The following is a 17006-nucleotide window of genomic DNA, read 5'->3' on the forward strand; positions in this document are numbered from 1 at the left end:
TGTCCTCAGTTTTGTGGTGACTCCAGAGGAGGGTAATGGGCCTGCAGGAGGGTTAATGGGGACACAAGCTGGGAAGAGGGGGGGAAAGTGGCCGCCTGAAGCAGGATGGAAGTTTGGTCCTCGGCACAGACAGAGCTAAGCACCACATCTGCAGCTTTGCTCAGCCTGCCAAGGGCCCTCCCAACAGCCGCCCAGATGTCCAACTTTTTTAATGCAGTGCTTCCTAAGTGCCAGGCAGCCTGCAAAGCCTGAGGCTACAGAGATGGCTCAGAATGTTCTTGCCCAACAGGGAACTCTCAGTCTTGTGGGAGTCACAGACAAGCAGACCAGCAACTGCAATCTGATAACATAGGAGCCCCCCAAAAGCACAAAGAGGGTCTTTACAGTCTTCTGAGCACCCATAGGTACATTAGAGCATGAGCTAGGCAGACGATGATTACATGGCCTCATTTTCCAAATGAGAAAATCAAAGCCCACAAAGGTTTAAGAACAGGCTCTGAGTCAAAAGAGGCTCGTAAGAAGTGGCACTGGGACCAGAGCTCTCGTCTTCTGGTGCCCTCGACCACCGTCATACACTCCACTCCCTGCTCCCCCGTCCATCCCCCACACTACCCCCTCCCCCACTATCCCCCAAACCGCCCCTCCTCTACCACGCACCATGCTCCTCCTCCCCCTCCACTCCCCACACCCCCTCTCCCCTGCCACCCCACTCCAGTCCAGGTCATGTCTCAGCACCACAGGTGTGCCCCCTGCTCTGAGTGATCAGAGTGAAGTTGGGAAGCCATAGAGCCCAGGTGATAGGGCACTTTAGACAGGACACATGTTCGTCCACTCAGGAGAAGAGCCTGGGCAAGCCCAGCTCGAGTGTATGTGTCCTTCTCCAGCCTGACCTTCCCCTTGTCGCCTGTCACCCCTCCACTGCAGTCACGTGGCCTCTGCCATACCCTCCCTGCTTCAGACATGGGCTCCGTGGATCCTTCCCCATGAAATGCCCTTCCCTTCTCTCCACCTCTCTCTTTGCCCAACAGAATTCTACATCCCTACTAAGCCCTCCTCATCTCTGTTTAGCTTAGGATTGTAAGCACCTTGAAGGTACGTGTATAATCGCCTTTGTATTCCCAAGTACTTGGCATGTAGCAGACATCTCATAAATACCAAAGAATGAATGAAAGACTTCACATAATGAGAATGAGTGGGTTCCTTAAAGTTCACAGCACTGTGGTAGGTGCCCTGGACCCAGTGTAGCTTTTCATCTCATTGGAGAGATGGAAGCCACAGGGAGAGTTGAGTGATGTGCAAAGGTTGCAGGTAGGCGACTGAGTCAGTGAGGTTCACCTGGGCACTCTGAAGAAACAGGATGGAGCCCCACCCAAAATGCAGCTCCCATGTCCAGACTGACGATGCCTCGTGCATACCCAGAAGGCATGAAAGACGTTGTTGCTCATATAATGAGACTTTCTGGGCAGAGTAGGGGAGTTCCTAAGTAGCGTGAAAATGGCTTGGGAGAAGCAAGAAAGGTGGTGTCTTGGGCTTTTTGTGGTTGTTGGGAGTGGGGCAAAGGCTTGCATGATACAACTTCCCTTTACCCAAAGGAAGAAGCACCCAGACTACCTACCAGGTTGCCTGGTGGAACAGAGAGGAAGAGGGAGAGATAAGGCTTAAAAGTGACCAGCAGTCACACATCCGTAAAATGAGTCAGTCTTTATAAAATATATGGGTTCTGTGAGTAGTCCTGAGTGGTCCACAAAGGGGAGTGGAGGGCTGTGTGTTCCAGGTTAGAGAAGGTGGGTGTGAGTGGCTGACTTGGGACTGGACTTGAGCAATTTGTTAGCAATTGGTAAAGGCTTCCCTAGTGGCTCAGACAGTACAGAATCTGCCTGCAAAGCAGGAGACCCAGGTTCAATCCCTGGGTCAGGAAGATCCCCTGGAGAAGGGAATGGCAACCCACTCCAGTATTCTTGCCTGTAACCCACCAGGCTCCTCTGTCCATGGGGTCTCAAAGAGTCAGACATGACTGAGTGACTAACACTTTTTAACAACTTGTAGAACCTTGATAAATAATTATGCCCAACACAAGAAAGGAAAGGAGTAGAATTTGTGGAGGAGAGGACTGCTCCCGTGATGCAAGAAGTGTGAACCAGACATCAATCTGGGAGAGCGCCTGGCACATTTCCAGGGTTAAGTCAAATGTGGGTGGACAGAGGGGGAAGGACGTGGGCTGGGTGGTTAACTGGATGGATTGGAGGGAAGCCCTAAAGGAAGAGATTTGATTCATGTATTTGGACTTAACCCTTATGAAAGCAAGAGACACGTGGAAATTTTAGAGTAGAGTTGGCATTAACACAAAGTTAATGATCCTAGATCCTAGAGACATCTTGAGGGATGGAATTGACAGGTGTTGCTGGCAGCATGAGAATGGGATTGAAAGGGAGGTGTCAGAGACTTCAGTACCAGAGCTGTGATCAGAAAACTCACAGCAGCCTCTTGTCCCTCTTCCCGTGCGGTACCCCCTGGGAGGTGCTCTCAGTCCCACTGCTGATTACTTCCCAAATGCTTTGTTTGCTAAACCTTACATATCCCTGGGGCTTTTGATGGAGGTGAGTTGATCAAAATCCTTCCTCTCCCTTGTGCTGGGGGGAAGATTTGAGACTCCAGAAAAGGAGGAGAGATGAGACAGAATTGTGTCTATAAGACCATCCTGCTCCCCTACCCCCAGCGACGGTGCAAATGACAGCTTTCAGGAGAAACTGCATCCAGAGCCAGGTTCCCTGACCTTTTCCAGGCACTTTCATCAATGGAAGAATTCTGTAATCTGGATCGGGACATTGAGGGATCCACCAAAAGCTGGAAGAAGTTCGTGGAATCAGAATGTCCTGAGAAGGAAAAATTCCCCCAGGAGTGGAAGCACAAGACAGCCCTGCAGCGCCTCTGCATGATAAGAGTCCTGCGGCCGGACCGGATGACCTATGCCCTGCGGTAGGGATGGGTGGCCACAGGGAGGCCAGGGGTGGTGAGGAGGCCAGGGGTGGTGAGTAGGCCAGGGGCAGCAGGGAAGGCAGGGCGAGTGTGGCCAGGCCAGCAGGGCTGAGCCCAAAGCCACAAGTTTATCATGACAGAAGCCTTTGTGCCAACGTCCAGAATCCCACAAGGCCCATTGCTCTGTGTTCTTAAACACATGTATTGTCAACACATGTATTGTCAGCAACATGTATTGACAATATATTGCAGTATTGCCTTAAAATCTAAATGACCCGTTTGGGAAGAGGTGCTCATTGACATCTCAGTGGTAAAGAATCTTCCTGCTAGTGCAGGAGATGTGACTTCGATCCCTGGGTTGAGAAGATGCGCTGGTGGAAAGGAATGGTAACACACTCCAGTATTCTTGCCTGAAAAAAAATCCCATGGAGAGAGAAGCCTGGCGTGCTACAGGGCTGCAAAGAGTCGGACACAACTGAGCAACTAAACATATACACACAGGCGTGGAAGAGCTCAGGGATCTAACGTGTGCAGGGTTTAGCTGCTTTCTGAGGACGCTGCTCCTGGCAGTCTTCTGATGGGCAGTGGTGATGTAACAGGACCTCTAGGTTCCATAGAGGAGTCAGCGGTGGCCTGGATGGATGGGGATCCAGAAGGAGCCCTGATCTAGGTGAGCGGGTGCACAGCTAGCAACGTGGGTTGTGAGTGTCGACTTAGTGAGCAGTGTTGGTGTTGCTCCCAGCTCCAAGCCGTGACCCTGAGTGCATCTTTCCACTTCCACAGACCTCTGTTGCTCATATGTTATCATTCTGTGACTGATGTACACCCATAGACCTTTTTTTTTGTCCCCTGGCAGAGATTTTATTGAGGAGAAGTTAGGAAGCAAGTATGTGGTGGGAAGAGCACTGGACTTTGCAGCCTCTTTTGAAGAATCAGGACCAGCCGCTCCCATGTTCTTCATCCTGTCTCCAGGGGTGGACCCACTGAAGGATGTGGAAAGTCAAGGTATGCAAACCGCACCGTGGAGCCAAGGTTGCACTGGCCCCATGCACTGTTGCTCTGCCTCTGTCAGCTTCCGTTTTCCTGATTCAAGGCTCATTTTGCAATGCTTGATATTTGCTAAGCATACAGAGATCTGGGTCATTACTGAACCGACCCCAGGGGGTCACCACCAACTGGAGGACTGTTCTGGGGTATAAGGTAGCAGATTCATGAGGAGACTTTGTCTCACCACCCTCCCTGCCAGCCATTCCCCTGCTTGTAGTTGGAGCAGTGATTCTGAAATACAGGTACAATCCTTTCACAGCTCCTATTGCGTTCACGATAAAGTCCAAACTCCTTAACTTGACTTATAGGGAGCTTCACGCTCCAGTCTCTCCCTGTCTCTCCAGCCTAGTTTCCATTAATCGTTTCCTGTTTCTTCTGTAGCAAATGATCACAAACTTAGAGGCTTAAGGTAACACTATTATTTTACAGTTCTGGAGGTCAAGAATCATAAATGGGGCTTACTGTCTACCTCATTCCCTCATAAGGACACCTACAATCAGGCCCACTCAGACAACCCAGGGTCATCTCCCCATCTGGAGGTCCTTAATCACATCTGTAGAGTCTCTTTCGCCGTAAAGTCACATCTATTCACCAGTTCCGGGACTTAGGACATGGACATCTTTGGGAGCTCCTTATTCTGCCTGTATTTCCCTACTGCCCTCTTTCTCACTCAACACAGAAGCCATTCCATTCTCCTGAATAGTCTGTTTCTCCTCTGGCCTCCCTTCACCAGGCTACCTTTTACTCATCCTTTAAATACCCATTTCATTGTCACCACCTCCAGGAAGCCCTACTGGACTTCCAGGGTGCTTGGTATCCCACCCCCCATGTACTCTTAGAACACCCTTCTATCTGTATGTCACACTGTAATCGTCCAATGACTATGGTGTCTTTATGTGAGAATGAGAGCTCCCTAGGGATAAATGTCCTTTTCAGCATAGTATTCAAGTTCCTAGTTCTTCTCATATGATAGGTACTCAGTAAGTAAATGAAAGGGTGACAAATAAATGACTAATCAAAACAATTAAACTAACAAAATTGCAGCATGTTGCCAAGTTAAATCAAGACTTGATGGGTTTTTATACAGTCCAGTCTTTATAGGTAAGAATACAGACCGAGTACTACACCTCCACAAGCAACCTGTTATTCCATATGTAATGAAAGGAATAGGCTTTCCTGGTGGCTCAGTGGTAAAGAATCCACCTACCAATGTAGGAGACATGGATTCAATCCCTGGGTCAGGAAGATTACCTGGAGAAGGAAATGGCAGCCCACTCCAGTATTCTTGCCTGGGCAATCCCATGGACAGAAGAACCTGGAGGGCTGCAGTCCATGGAGTCGCAAGAAGAGTGTGACATGACTTAGGAGACTAAACAACAGCAACAATGAGAGGAACATGTACCATATACCTGGTGTTTGGCTCCGAAGAGTAGATACCTGTTTAAGGGAGAGAATCATCTTATTCACTAACTTAATGTATGTTTTTGTAATCTCCCAGAAGTTCAAGTAACGTATTTTTTAAATACTGATAACAAAGAACTTGGAAAAGCAACAGTTCTCAGTCCAGCCCTCCCCACACCCAGTGTCCTTTCCCAGACCTTGGGCTTTTGCCTGTTTCTGAACTTATTCCTTCTTATAATTTCTTCTCTATTTCCTGTTAGTGATTTACATCACTCCTTCTGAATTTATCAAGTTTCAGTATCTACTTATCCTGTGATATGAAAAATAAGAACTTAGCTCCCGTTACTGACAATCAATTGGCTTCATCCTAATTTTGCTAGCATAGGTCATCAGAAAAAAATCATGGGAAGTAAAATTTCTGAATCTTTGGGTAACTAAAAAGACTTCATTTTGGCCCACATACTCATTTGATGAGTTCTGCTAGGTCCAAAATGATTTTTGACTCAGAATGTGTCCACAATGCTCGATTGTCCTCAGGAACTCAGTTTTATTCCTATGAGACCATATGCTAGTAAGGTGTTATTCTTCCCTTGTTTCTTTTTTTCTAAGTATTTAATTTTTGGCCACATGGCATATGGGATCTTAGTTCCCTGACCAGGGATTGAACGCACGTCTCCTGCATTGGAAGCTTGGTGTCTTAGCCACTGGACCACAGGGAAGTCCCCTGCCCTTGTTTCTTTGTTGGTGACCTGTTTTTATTCCCTGGAAACTCTCAAGTCCTCTCTCTACCTTATGTTGTGACATTTCATGAGGTGAGTGAGGTGCAGGCCTTTTTCACTCACCTGCTCAGCACTCAGCCTGCTGTTTTTTCATGTGGGAGAGCCATACTTCTCTTTCCTCTGGAAATCTTGCTCTGTCATTTTTTTGTAACTGTCACCACGATTCACCAAGTTGCTCGTGTTAGAAACCTGAGAATCGGTCACCCTGGACACCTCCTCCCACCCATCACTCTTGGTCCTACTGATTCTACCTCCTGAATGTGTTTCAGATGGGTTTAATTGTTTCATTGTGCCTCCCTCCTCTGAGTCACCAAACTATCTCCTGGACTATCCCAAGAGCCTATTAACATCCCTCTTCTCCTCCTCCACCTGCATTCTTTTGCCACTCACAACCAAACTCATCTTGCTAAATCTCAGATCGGATTATAATGCACTTCTACTAAAACCTCTCTAGTGGCTCCCCACTGTTCTAAAGGTAAGATCCAATACCACTCACATGGTCTCTGTGACCTGCAAGCCCCAGTCTTTCTGTCCAGCTTTGGATCTTTTGTCGTTGTTTAATTGCTCTGCTGCTGCTGCTACTAAGTCGCTTCAGTCATGTCCAACTCTGTGTGACCCATAGATGGCAGCCTACCAGGCTTCCCGTCCCTGGGATTCTCCAGGCAAGAACACTGGAGTGGGTTGCCATTTCCTTCTCCAATGCGTGAAAGTGAAAAGTGAAAGTGAAGTCGCTCAGTTGTGTCCGACTCTATCGACCCCATGGACTGCAGCCTACCAGGCTCCTCCGTCCATGGGATTTTCTAGGCAAAAGTACTGGAGTGGGGTGCCATTGCCTTCTCCGTTTAATTGCTCAGTCATATCCAACTCTTCTTTTGACCCATAGACTGTAGCCCACCAGGCACCTCTGTCCATGGGATTTCCCAGGCAAGAATACTGAAGTGGATTGCCATTTCCTTCTCCAGGGCATCTTCCCAACCCATGAATTGAGCCCACATCTCCTGCATTGGCAGGTGGATTCTTTACCACTGAGCCACCAGGGAAGCCCTCAGCCTCAGATCTTAACTTTCCCCAAACGCACACTAATACTCCAGCCACATGGCTCTCTTAGGGCCATCACCTCATGAGCTCTCCCGGCCCAGGGCATTTTCACGATCCATCCCTTTTATCTGAAATACTTCTCCCCAGTTCTTTGGTCCAGTGCCTGCCCGTCCTTCATGGATCATCTTCTCCCGAACTTCTCCCTGCAAGACTGTCTGGGTCTCCCTTACACATGTATTTGCTTCAGAGTGTTTAATGCAGCCCTTTTGAATGTGTGTTATGTATTTGTTTGGCTGTGCTGGGCCTTTGCTGCGACGTGTGGGCCCTGCATTGCTGTGTGCGGGCGTTCTCAAGTGGCAGCGAGCAGGGGCTACTCCCTAGTAGTGGACTGTGGGCTTCTCGAGGCAGTGGCTTCTCTTCTTGCAGAGCACAGGCTCTAGGGTGCACAGGCTTAGTTGCCCTGCATGGAGGCTCTTAGTTCCTGGACCAGGGATCGAACCCAAGTCACCTGCATTGGCAGGTGGATTCTTAACCACTGGACCACCAAGGAAATCCCGATACAATTCTAATTAAACCTTTCTTTTATCATTTTAACTTACATTTGCCTACCTACTTTTCACTAAGACCCTGGAGATCAGGGAACACAACATCTTGCTTAGGATTTTATCTGTGTCTTAAAGTCTAAGTAGCACAGAGCGGGGCTCAGTAAATATCAGTCGAATGAATTAGCAAACGAATGAATGCACATAAAAGAACTGTTGTCATTGCTAAGTTGTTCCTGACTTTCAGTTTTTTTTTGATAGAGTTCTGTATTCTTCTGTCCCGTGGGGGTTTTATTCCTTTCATATTAACAAATCGAGCCTCCTCATTTTTAGTCAATGTTTTCCTTTCTGGAAGCTTTCATATACCCTGTTTATGAGCAATTTCCTCCTGTTCTTTGCCAAGTGACCTCCAACTATTTCATCATGTAGATTGAAGCTTTCTGTTATTCCAGGCAAGCTGACCCGTCCCTGAACCATATTGGTTATTTGTCTCTGAATATATCATCTCAACCCTGCCCTTGGTTTAATCTTAACGCACATTTCCTTAGCAGAGGCAGTATTGCCGCTCATCAGCTAGCAATTACCTACGCACCTGTGCCACTTTCTGGATGGCTTGACTTGTTTTCTCATGCACCCATTTAGAACATACACTCTGGGTTCATCATGCACTCCCCATCTTGGGTCTAATCATTTTGTCTGATGGACTCCTATTCTCAGGTTTGGAATCCACATGACTGACTCAAACACTTTCCCCTGTGTCTGCCAGGCCTCTGCTTATAAAGGAAACTCACCATCTGCAGTTGGGCAGAATCTGTGCATCATACCATCCACTGCTTTACTCTACGTAGCCTCTTAGAAAGCCTGGGATCCTTCCCTGCCTTTGAGTGTGTGATCCATGCTCTTAACTCCTCCATGTCTCTAACCCTTTGTTTCATCGTGGCAGGTATTATTTATTTATTTGGCTGTGGTGGGTCTTCATGGCTTTTCTTTAGTTGTGACAAGCAGGGGCTACTCTCTAGCGGGGCTTCTCATTGCGGGGCTTCTCTTGTTGCAGAATGTCGGCTCTAGGGGGTGTGGGCTTCAGTAGTTGCGGCTCGAAGGCTCTAGAGCACAGCGCTCGTAGTTGTGACACATGGGCTTAGCTGTCCCTGCAGCATGTGAGATCTTTCCAGATCAGGGATTGAACCCGTGTCTCCTGTATTGGCAGGTAGATTCTTTCTTTACCACTGAGCCACCAGGGAAGCCCCATGGCAGTTCTTAACATTGGGCTAGGTTTTAACACCCTGAAAGTCAGATGAGAGATTTTATTTCCCCCATTCTCACTCCAGCCCTTCTCCCAAAATGCATGAACCCACAGGCAAACAAAATTCTCTGTATGATCGTGGGAGTTCTCTAAGCTTCCAAAGCTCATCTGTTGACACTCGATTAAGAATGTGTGCTTTTCTGAGAATCTGAAAAATAAAAGATACATGTATAACTGAATCACTTTGCTGTACACCTGAAACTGACACAACATTGTAAACCAACTATGCTCCAATAGAAGATAAAAATGTTTAATTAAATAAATTAAAAACAAAGAATCTGTGCTTTTCTGACACTTGTGTCTCCTCCACGATTTTCCATCCTTAATAGAGGAGGAGGAGGAAGAGGAAATTCCATCCACTTTCCTTGGCCTCTGTTTTAACATGAACCTGCCACCACTCACTCATACCGCATTCCTTCTTGCCTTCACAGATCAGTCCTTTAACACTCGTTTACTTTTACCCTCCTGTCTCTGTTTTCTCATCATGTCTCTTCATTCTATCTATTTTTGGCCACACCGTGCACAGTGCAAGATCTTGGTTCCCTGAGTAGGGGTAGAACCCAAGCCCCCTGCAGTGGGAGCACGAAGTCTTAACCACTGGACTGCCAGGGAGGTCCCTCCTCTCTCTTCTCATCACCTTCTTCCTGAACGAGCCACACTTGCTTATTGGCACCATTGTTTTTGCTTTTGGTTCATCTAAAAGCAATCACGCATTGTTTCCCATCACCCCTATTACGTTCCCCCTAGGGTTGCTGTGAGGATAAACATGAAATCTCAGGTGTGAAAAGGCTTTGAAACACTAAGACTACATTAGCATCATACGGCACTCTGATGACAATGATGATGTTCCTGTTCTTTGAGGCAGCTCAGTTTGCTTTTCCTTTACACCCTTTCCTCGCGTTCTTTCACAGCACAGCGTCCGCCCGGGCCCTCCCCTTTCCACCCTCACAAGGCATCGTCTCTGGTCCTTCTTTCACTTGACTCGTACATGATGTTGCCTGGTCTCCGTCCTCCTTTGTCCAGTTATCTGGCACTGACACGATGAATCCTGACATCTCCATTTATCTACCACCTTGGTCTTCCACCACCTCCTCTTTCTCTTTCCAATGTGCTGGTCAGAACAACGGGCTCATTTAGATTTTTGTCAGCCTGCTACTAGGGGTGTTCAAAGAAATGGTTTTCAATTCAGTGTCTTTGCAGCTAGATTATCAACACTTTGATTACAGTCTCTTTTTCGCTGCTCCCGACGCCGTTCTCTTTTTCTTAAGCACCAGTTGAAGTTGGCCAGGTTGGAGCATGTCCAGTCTCTACAGAGCAGCTTCAAGATCAGCAGAGTGTTGTTTCTGTGTGGAAAGGCAGTCCTCTCTCTGTTCTTATACTAGGGGAGTGCGGGGCATCTCTTCCATTGGGGGGGCTATGGACGGGAATGGAACAGGGATGTGGGCAGTGTCAGATACAACGGCAGTAATAGAAGGTGTTCTACCAGATGGCAGATCTTGCAGTAGAGAGTGGAGCCAAGTGCTGAGCATAAGAAGTGGGGAGCTCCATTAGAAGTTTATTTATTTATTTTTAAATTCTTAAAAAAAAAGCTTTCTTTTTTTTTACATGTATTTATTTATTTACTTTGCCACACAATGCAACATGCAGGATCTTAATTCCCCAACCAGGGATTGAACCCTCAGCTGCTACAGTGGAAGCGTGGAGTCTTAACCACTGGGCTGCCAGGGAAGTCCCCCTTCACCACCCTTAGGAAGCTTAAAGGCAGAGGGGAGTGGGCAGTGTAGCAAAGCCTCCTGAGATTGAGAAGTGTCAACTTGCTGTGGCCCCAGTTCACCCGGTGTGTTACTTTTCTCTTGTATTAGTGCTCAGGTTTGTGCAGGATTGCGTGTGTATGTGTTTAGTCTCTCAGTTCAGTTCAGTCCACTAGTCATGTCCAGCTCTTTGTGACCCCATGGACTGTAGCATGCCAGTCTTCCATGCCCATCACCAACTCCCGGAGCTTGCTCAAACTAATGTCCATCGAATCAGTGACACCATCCAACCATCTCATCCTCAGTCATCCCCTTCTCCTCCTGCCTTCAATCTTTCCCAGAATCAGGATCTTTTCTAAGAAATCAGTTCTTCACATCAGATTGCCAAAATATTGGAGCTTCAGCTTCAGCATCAGTCCTTCCAGTGAGTATACAGGACTGATTTCCTTTAATATTGCCTGGTCTGATCTCCTTGCAGTCCAAGGGACTCTCAGGAGTCTTCTCCAACACCATAGTTCAAAAGCGTCAATTGCTCAGTCGTGTCCAACTCTCTAAAACCTCATGAACTGTAGCCGGCCAGGGTTACGGTTTCACAAAAGTTGGGTGATGCAGATGTAGAATGGACAAGACTTAAGAGTCTTATAAGATCATGGTTCAAATGAAGGGTTATTGGATCCGTATTAAAAATAACAGGGAGGTAAAGAAGAAGGTTAGGTTAAACAGAGGAGCCAACACACTGGGTGTTTTATTAATGTGGAATCATATGAGCAGGGAGCAGGGAGTAATAAATTGAACAGTCTGGGGCCTCCCTGGTGGTCCACTGGTTAAGGATCCGCCTGCCAGTGCAGGGGACACAGGCTTGATCCCTAGTCTGGGTTTCCACATGCTGAGGAGCAACTACTGAGCAACCACTAAGCAACTACCCTCGTGCCACAACTACTGAGCCCGCATGCCTACATCCTGTGCTCTGCAACAAGAAAAGCCACCCCAGTGAGAAGCGAGAACACCACCACAAAGACCCAGCACGGCTAAAAGCAAACAAATAAATAAATATTTTAAAATAATTTTTTTAAAAGATTAAACAATCTGACGAGCAGGACATTATCATTGTGAATAAGTATGAAAGAATAATATATGAGACACAGGATCATTCCTAATGATAAAGTCCTTGGTGCAGCCTCTGAAAGTGGGTAGCAGAAATGGAATGAAGTTCTTTGAAGACGAGGAAACATGGGGCTGGGTGTCGACCGAGTCATCCACAGTGACAGCAAAGTTCACCAAGTTAATGATGAAGCAAGAAAAGAGGGAAGATTTTAAACCAAGTTCCAAAGCCTTAATAAAAGTGACTCTCTCTGGGAAGTTGATAGAAGGCATAAAACATACAAGTTAGTAGGTAATATAACCAATGCATGTGCTTTAGAAGAGAAAGGGTTTTTCTACAAGAGTGGAGAAAAAATAGTCTGCAAGTTCTAAGAGAAGGCTAGAAAAATGTTCACCTTCCTCCCAGCCCTGGGGCTGTGCGGAGCGAGGGACAGGGACACAAAAGTTGTCATGTCCTCAAAGAGACTGGCGTTCGAGGAAACACAGCTGCCAGGATGGTCAAGGAGGTTTTCAGTGGGACTTGGCTCGTGGTGACGCCACCATAAGGCGCACTGGAAGGAAGATCAGAAAGGGAAAGATGAGGCAAAGGTGAGGAGTGGGGAGGGGAGGGCTGGAAGTCATAGCACACAGTATTCAAAGTAATCTAAACCTAAGTCCTTTTTACCCCTTATCCTTTGTGAATAAAGAAACGAAATAGGCTCTTTTGTGAGCAGAAATGTCACCGAGACTATCTAACAGTCCAGCACCCTTATCCTAGTATTTTCTGTGGAATCCACTGTTTATATTCCCAGCTCTAAAGCTGACATCAAATCCATTGCCAGCTAAGATTTGTAGAGTTTAATAAGGGTGTTTCTTGGGTTCATCTCTGCTGAATCTGTAATAACCATTCCTCAGTACAAAAAGTCATCATATGGCTTTGTCCTATACAGTTTAATAAAACTCCATATTTTTTTTTAGTGCTTTAAAGACGCTTCCAATATTGACAGTGTTCTTTAAAATTTCTTGCAGAAATATCAAATTGCATCTTCAGTTTTAGTTCCCCTGAGACTAAATTTAAGTACAGACTTTTATTCTTTTTTTTTTTTTTAATTTCTCCTCCTCTCTCTCATGTTCCTTACCTTCTGAGAAAAATTGCCCAACAACTCCTTCATGGTATTGCACACTTTTGTGATCCTTTGTCTAAAGAAAACTGTATACTTTCTCTAAACTTTATTGGATTGGTGAATAGCTAGTATTCAGGCAGAATTGGTGTCCTTTAGTAAGGTTATTTCTTTGTGTGAAGTCTTTCTCAGGTTTGCAGAGCAACTCTTTTTCATTGATCTTCATGTTTTTAATTGTGATATAATTGACATAGAATATTGTGTAAGCTTCAGATGTACACCATGTTTTGCAACATGATTATCACCGCAGCATTAGCTAACACCTCTGTCACATTACATAATTATTATTTATTTTTCCATTGCTTTTTTTAAAATCAGAGGATAATTGCTTTACAATGCTGTGTTGGTTTCTGCCGTACAACAGTGAGAATCAGCCATAAGAATACATGTATCTCCTCCCTCCTGAGCCTCCCTCACCTCCCCCATCCCACCCCTCCAGGTCATCATAGCACTGACATATATATACTACCATGTACAAAATAGATAGCTAGTGGGGAGTTGCTGTATAGCAAGGGAGCTCAGCTTGGTGCAGAGCAACTCTTGAGCATTCGCCTTGCGCCAGTGACACGGTTGTGACATGTGTGTTCACGTGGCTGTTCCCTTACACCACTCCTAACACTGAGATGCACAACATTCACACCCACACAGCCAGGCCCTTCCTTGGCATGCCTCTCTTCACCCAATTCACGCAAGATGACGACAGTAAATGTTCTATGTGGTGGGAATAACAAGGAGGAGGTTCCTATGGAGTAAAGTACAGGAAGCTAAAACCACCTGAGTCCTGCCCCTTGGGGCCACACCTCCCAGTAGGTGTCCAGGGAAAATACATATTATTATTAATATATATCAGGGGATCAAGCAAGCTAGACCCAGCCATACCCACACACTTGCAACTCTCTGAGCCTTTTCACTCTAGGACAGTGGCCCAATGCCTGGTCTTGGAGTGGAGGCTGCACAAAATGGAGGGGCATGTCTGTCCACTCTTGGGGGTGTTAACTGAAAAAAAAATAGTACAATGTAAGAGTTGTGAGTTGAGTTTCATTTGGGGCACAGTGAGGCCTAGAGCCTGGGACACAGCCTCGCAGAGAGCTCTGAGGAGCTGCTCCAAAGAGGTGAGGGAAGGAGGTCGGTGTCTTATATGTTTTAGTGAAGGCTGTACATGCAGCCGAGCACACGGTTGGCCAAGGCTGGATGCTGGTCACGAGGAGTGATGTCTCCATTAATGATTTCAGTGCTTTTCCAGATATGAGGAGATTCAAGAATTCGGGCTCATAAAATCTCCTGAAAATATCTAACTATGTGAACGTCTGTTCTGCCAGTTTTTCCCAGAGCACAGAGCATACCATTCCTGATCTCCACCCTGAACTCCTTTCAGGGAGTTTGGAAGGTCAGGAGCTACAGTGGCCTTGTAGAAGCAGATGGCAACTGCCAGTATTTAGTTGGCAGGGATTCAGTGAAGAGCGCGGGGAGAGGTTGCTTTGTCTCGACAAGCGTGCTGCTTTTTATTTGGGAACAAAAAGTTGGAAGACGTAGCAACCCCACCCTGGGAAGGAAAAGGGTCTGTGCATGAGGTTGGGGTGTATGGCTCCTGGCCGCTGGCGATGGGGGTGCTGTGTAGGGGTGAACACTCAGTGACATGAGAGGTGCTAATGACCACTCCATGCTCCTTTCAGGCAAGAAACTCGGATATACCTTCAACAACCGGAACTTCCACAACGTGTCTTTGGGGCAAGGACAGGAGGTTGTGGCTGAGGCTGTGCTGGACCTGGCTGCCAAGAAAGGCCACTGGGTTATTTTGCAGGTACGCCCACTCTGCGCTGATGGGGCCCATTCTTGACCCATCCCTGTGTGGACCTCCGAGCCACCCTTCCTTCCACACCCTCCTCCCCTGACTTCCTAATCTTCTCAGGATGCTGGCTTTCAGCTGGACTTTTCCAGCTGCTGATCTCTTCCCATGCCTTCCACAGAACTCTTTTCTGTTCCGCCTTTCCTCTGGGTCACATGGTCCATGTTCTCCATCACATTCATGACTAGAATGCCACACGTGCAACCAGAACTCCGCCTCTTCATTGAGAGCTCATGTTGGCATCTAGAGTCTGGAACACCTACTGTTGAGGTTCACTAAACACAGGAAGTAAAGGCTGCCCTTCTTCTGTCATGGCCTGTCCTCATTCCTGTTCTTGCAACTTGCATGGATGCTGAGGCTGTGGCAGAGCGAGCGGCAGACCTTCTCTCCTCCCGTAGCACCCTGTAGCCACCTCTGTGAGCGCATCCACGGCTCTGTAGGAACAGTCCACCATATATATGCCTGTGTCCTCCACTGCATTTTTTTAGAGAAAGAGACATCCCCATCTACCTTTGGCACCCAGCACACTACTTCCCTCAGATGCTGGCTCAGATGGTAAAGAATCTGCTTGCAATGCAGGAGACCCAAGTTCAGTCCCTGGGTCGGGAAGATCCCCTGGAGGAGGGCATGGTAACCCACTCCAGTATTCTTGCCTGGAGACTTCCAGGGACATAGGAGCCTGGCAGGCTACAATCCATGGGGTCGCAAAGAGTCAGACACGACTGAGAGACTAATACTTTCCCTCCTTTCACACTACCGTGAACACAGTAGACACTCAACCAGAGCCTGTTGGGTAAAAGAATCAGTGAAGAAAGCAACGGAGGAAAGAATCAAATGGAAAAGCCAGTCCCTCCCCTCCCATTTGACTTTGATTACCCAGAACTTCCTCTCTCCTGATGACTCAGTGAACACTTCATGCTGTTGGGTCCTCATTATCTCACTGTTTGTTTGAGCCTAGCAGCAGAAGGACCTGTTGTTCCCTAGGACTCCTTTTCCAGAAACAGGGGGACCTTAAGGAGGAAAGAGAATGACAGCAGGGTCCCTGCCTCCTCCCACTGGATCAGCTCAGTGATGGGAGGGTGTGACCTCCCCAGTTGTCTCAGGCTCATCTGTCAAAGCGGCCCCGTTCTAGCCACTGGGTTTTCCCTGATGGCTCAGATGGTATAGAATCCATCTTTACCTGCAATGCAGGAGACCCAGGTTTGATCCCTGGGTCAGGAAGACTCACTGGAGGAGGGCATGGCAACCCACTCCAGTATTCTTGCCTGGAGAATCCCCATGGACAGAGAAGCCTGGCAGGCTACAGTCCATGGGGTCACAAAGAGTCGGACACAACTGAGCAACTAACTTTTTCACTTCACTTCACCCTGGGCACTAACACCTTCAGGAACCCAGCCCCCTCCAGAGACAACAAGCCGTACCTATCTGCTACCCTGGACTGTCACATCTTGTCCCAATGTGGTTTCTGAGAGATCTCCAAGATCAAACTCAGAAGCTGGGATTCCTGATGCAACGGCAGAGTTTCTCACTGGGGAGTGGCGGTGCTGCCCAGCTCACGGAGCCCCGGCTCTCTAGTCAGCCACCAACCTCTCTGCTCCGATAGAGTGATGACAATGGAATTCTTTCCTCTAATAAATTTTCATCTTAGCATCCACTCCTAACTCCTGCATAGCATTTCACAGTATACAAAGCCCTCTCAAATCCATTACCTTTGGTTATTTGCAGCAACTCTGGGAAATAAGTATGGCATGTATTACCGTTATTTCTCTTTTCATAGAAGAGAAAGTAGACCAGATGGCTGTGGCCTCAGCACTGTGTCCTGTGCTGACCTGTGTATTTAAGGTTCTGCAAGCAGCCTTCCTCAAATATTTATCAAGGAGCTCTTATCTGTCCATCATAATGAAACATATTGCAATGAAGCAAAGTGACTATCCTTGCTAGAGTGAAAAGTGCATGCTGCAAGGTGGTGCTAAGAAATTAATGTCGTTTCACATAGACAGACTGACAGATAGGAATCTCAGGGAGGAGGAGACAGGCTCAAAGACCGGAGGGGCTTGGGCAT

The 17006-nt window shown here is 47.2% G+C and overlaps 1 protein-coding gene across 5 annotated transcripts in view; it reads left to right on the top strand.

The window, feature by feature from the left end:
- DNAH9 (dynein axonemal heavy chain 9) overlaps positions 1 to 17006 on the top strand; it is a 287208-nt gene that overhangs the window by 245002 nt on the left and 25200 nt on the right. For all 5 annotated transcript variants that reach the window (XM_070389508.1, XM_070389511.1, XM_070389509.1 and 2 more), the window contains 3 exons: positions 2783 to 2976; positions 3833 to 3981; positions 14772 to 14899. In XM_070389508.1, the coding sequence (XP_070245609.1) occupies positions 2783 to 2976; positions 3833 to 3981; positions 14772 to 14899 (471 nt within the window). The remainder of the gene's footprint in view (positions 1 to 2782; positions 2977 to 3832; positions 3982 to 14771; positions 14900 to 17006) is intronic.

This window comes from Bos mutus, chromosome 19 (genome assembly GCF_027580195.1).
Source record: "Bos mutus isolate GX-2022 chromosome 19, NWIPB_WYAK_1.1, whole genome shotgun sequence".
Classification (NCBI taxonomy): domain Eukaryota; kingdom Metazoa; phylum Chordata; class Mammalia; order Artiodactyla; family Bovidae; genus Bos; species Bos mutus.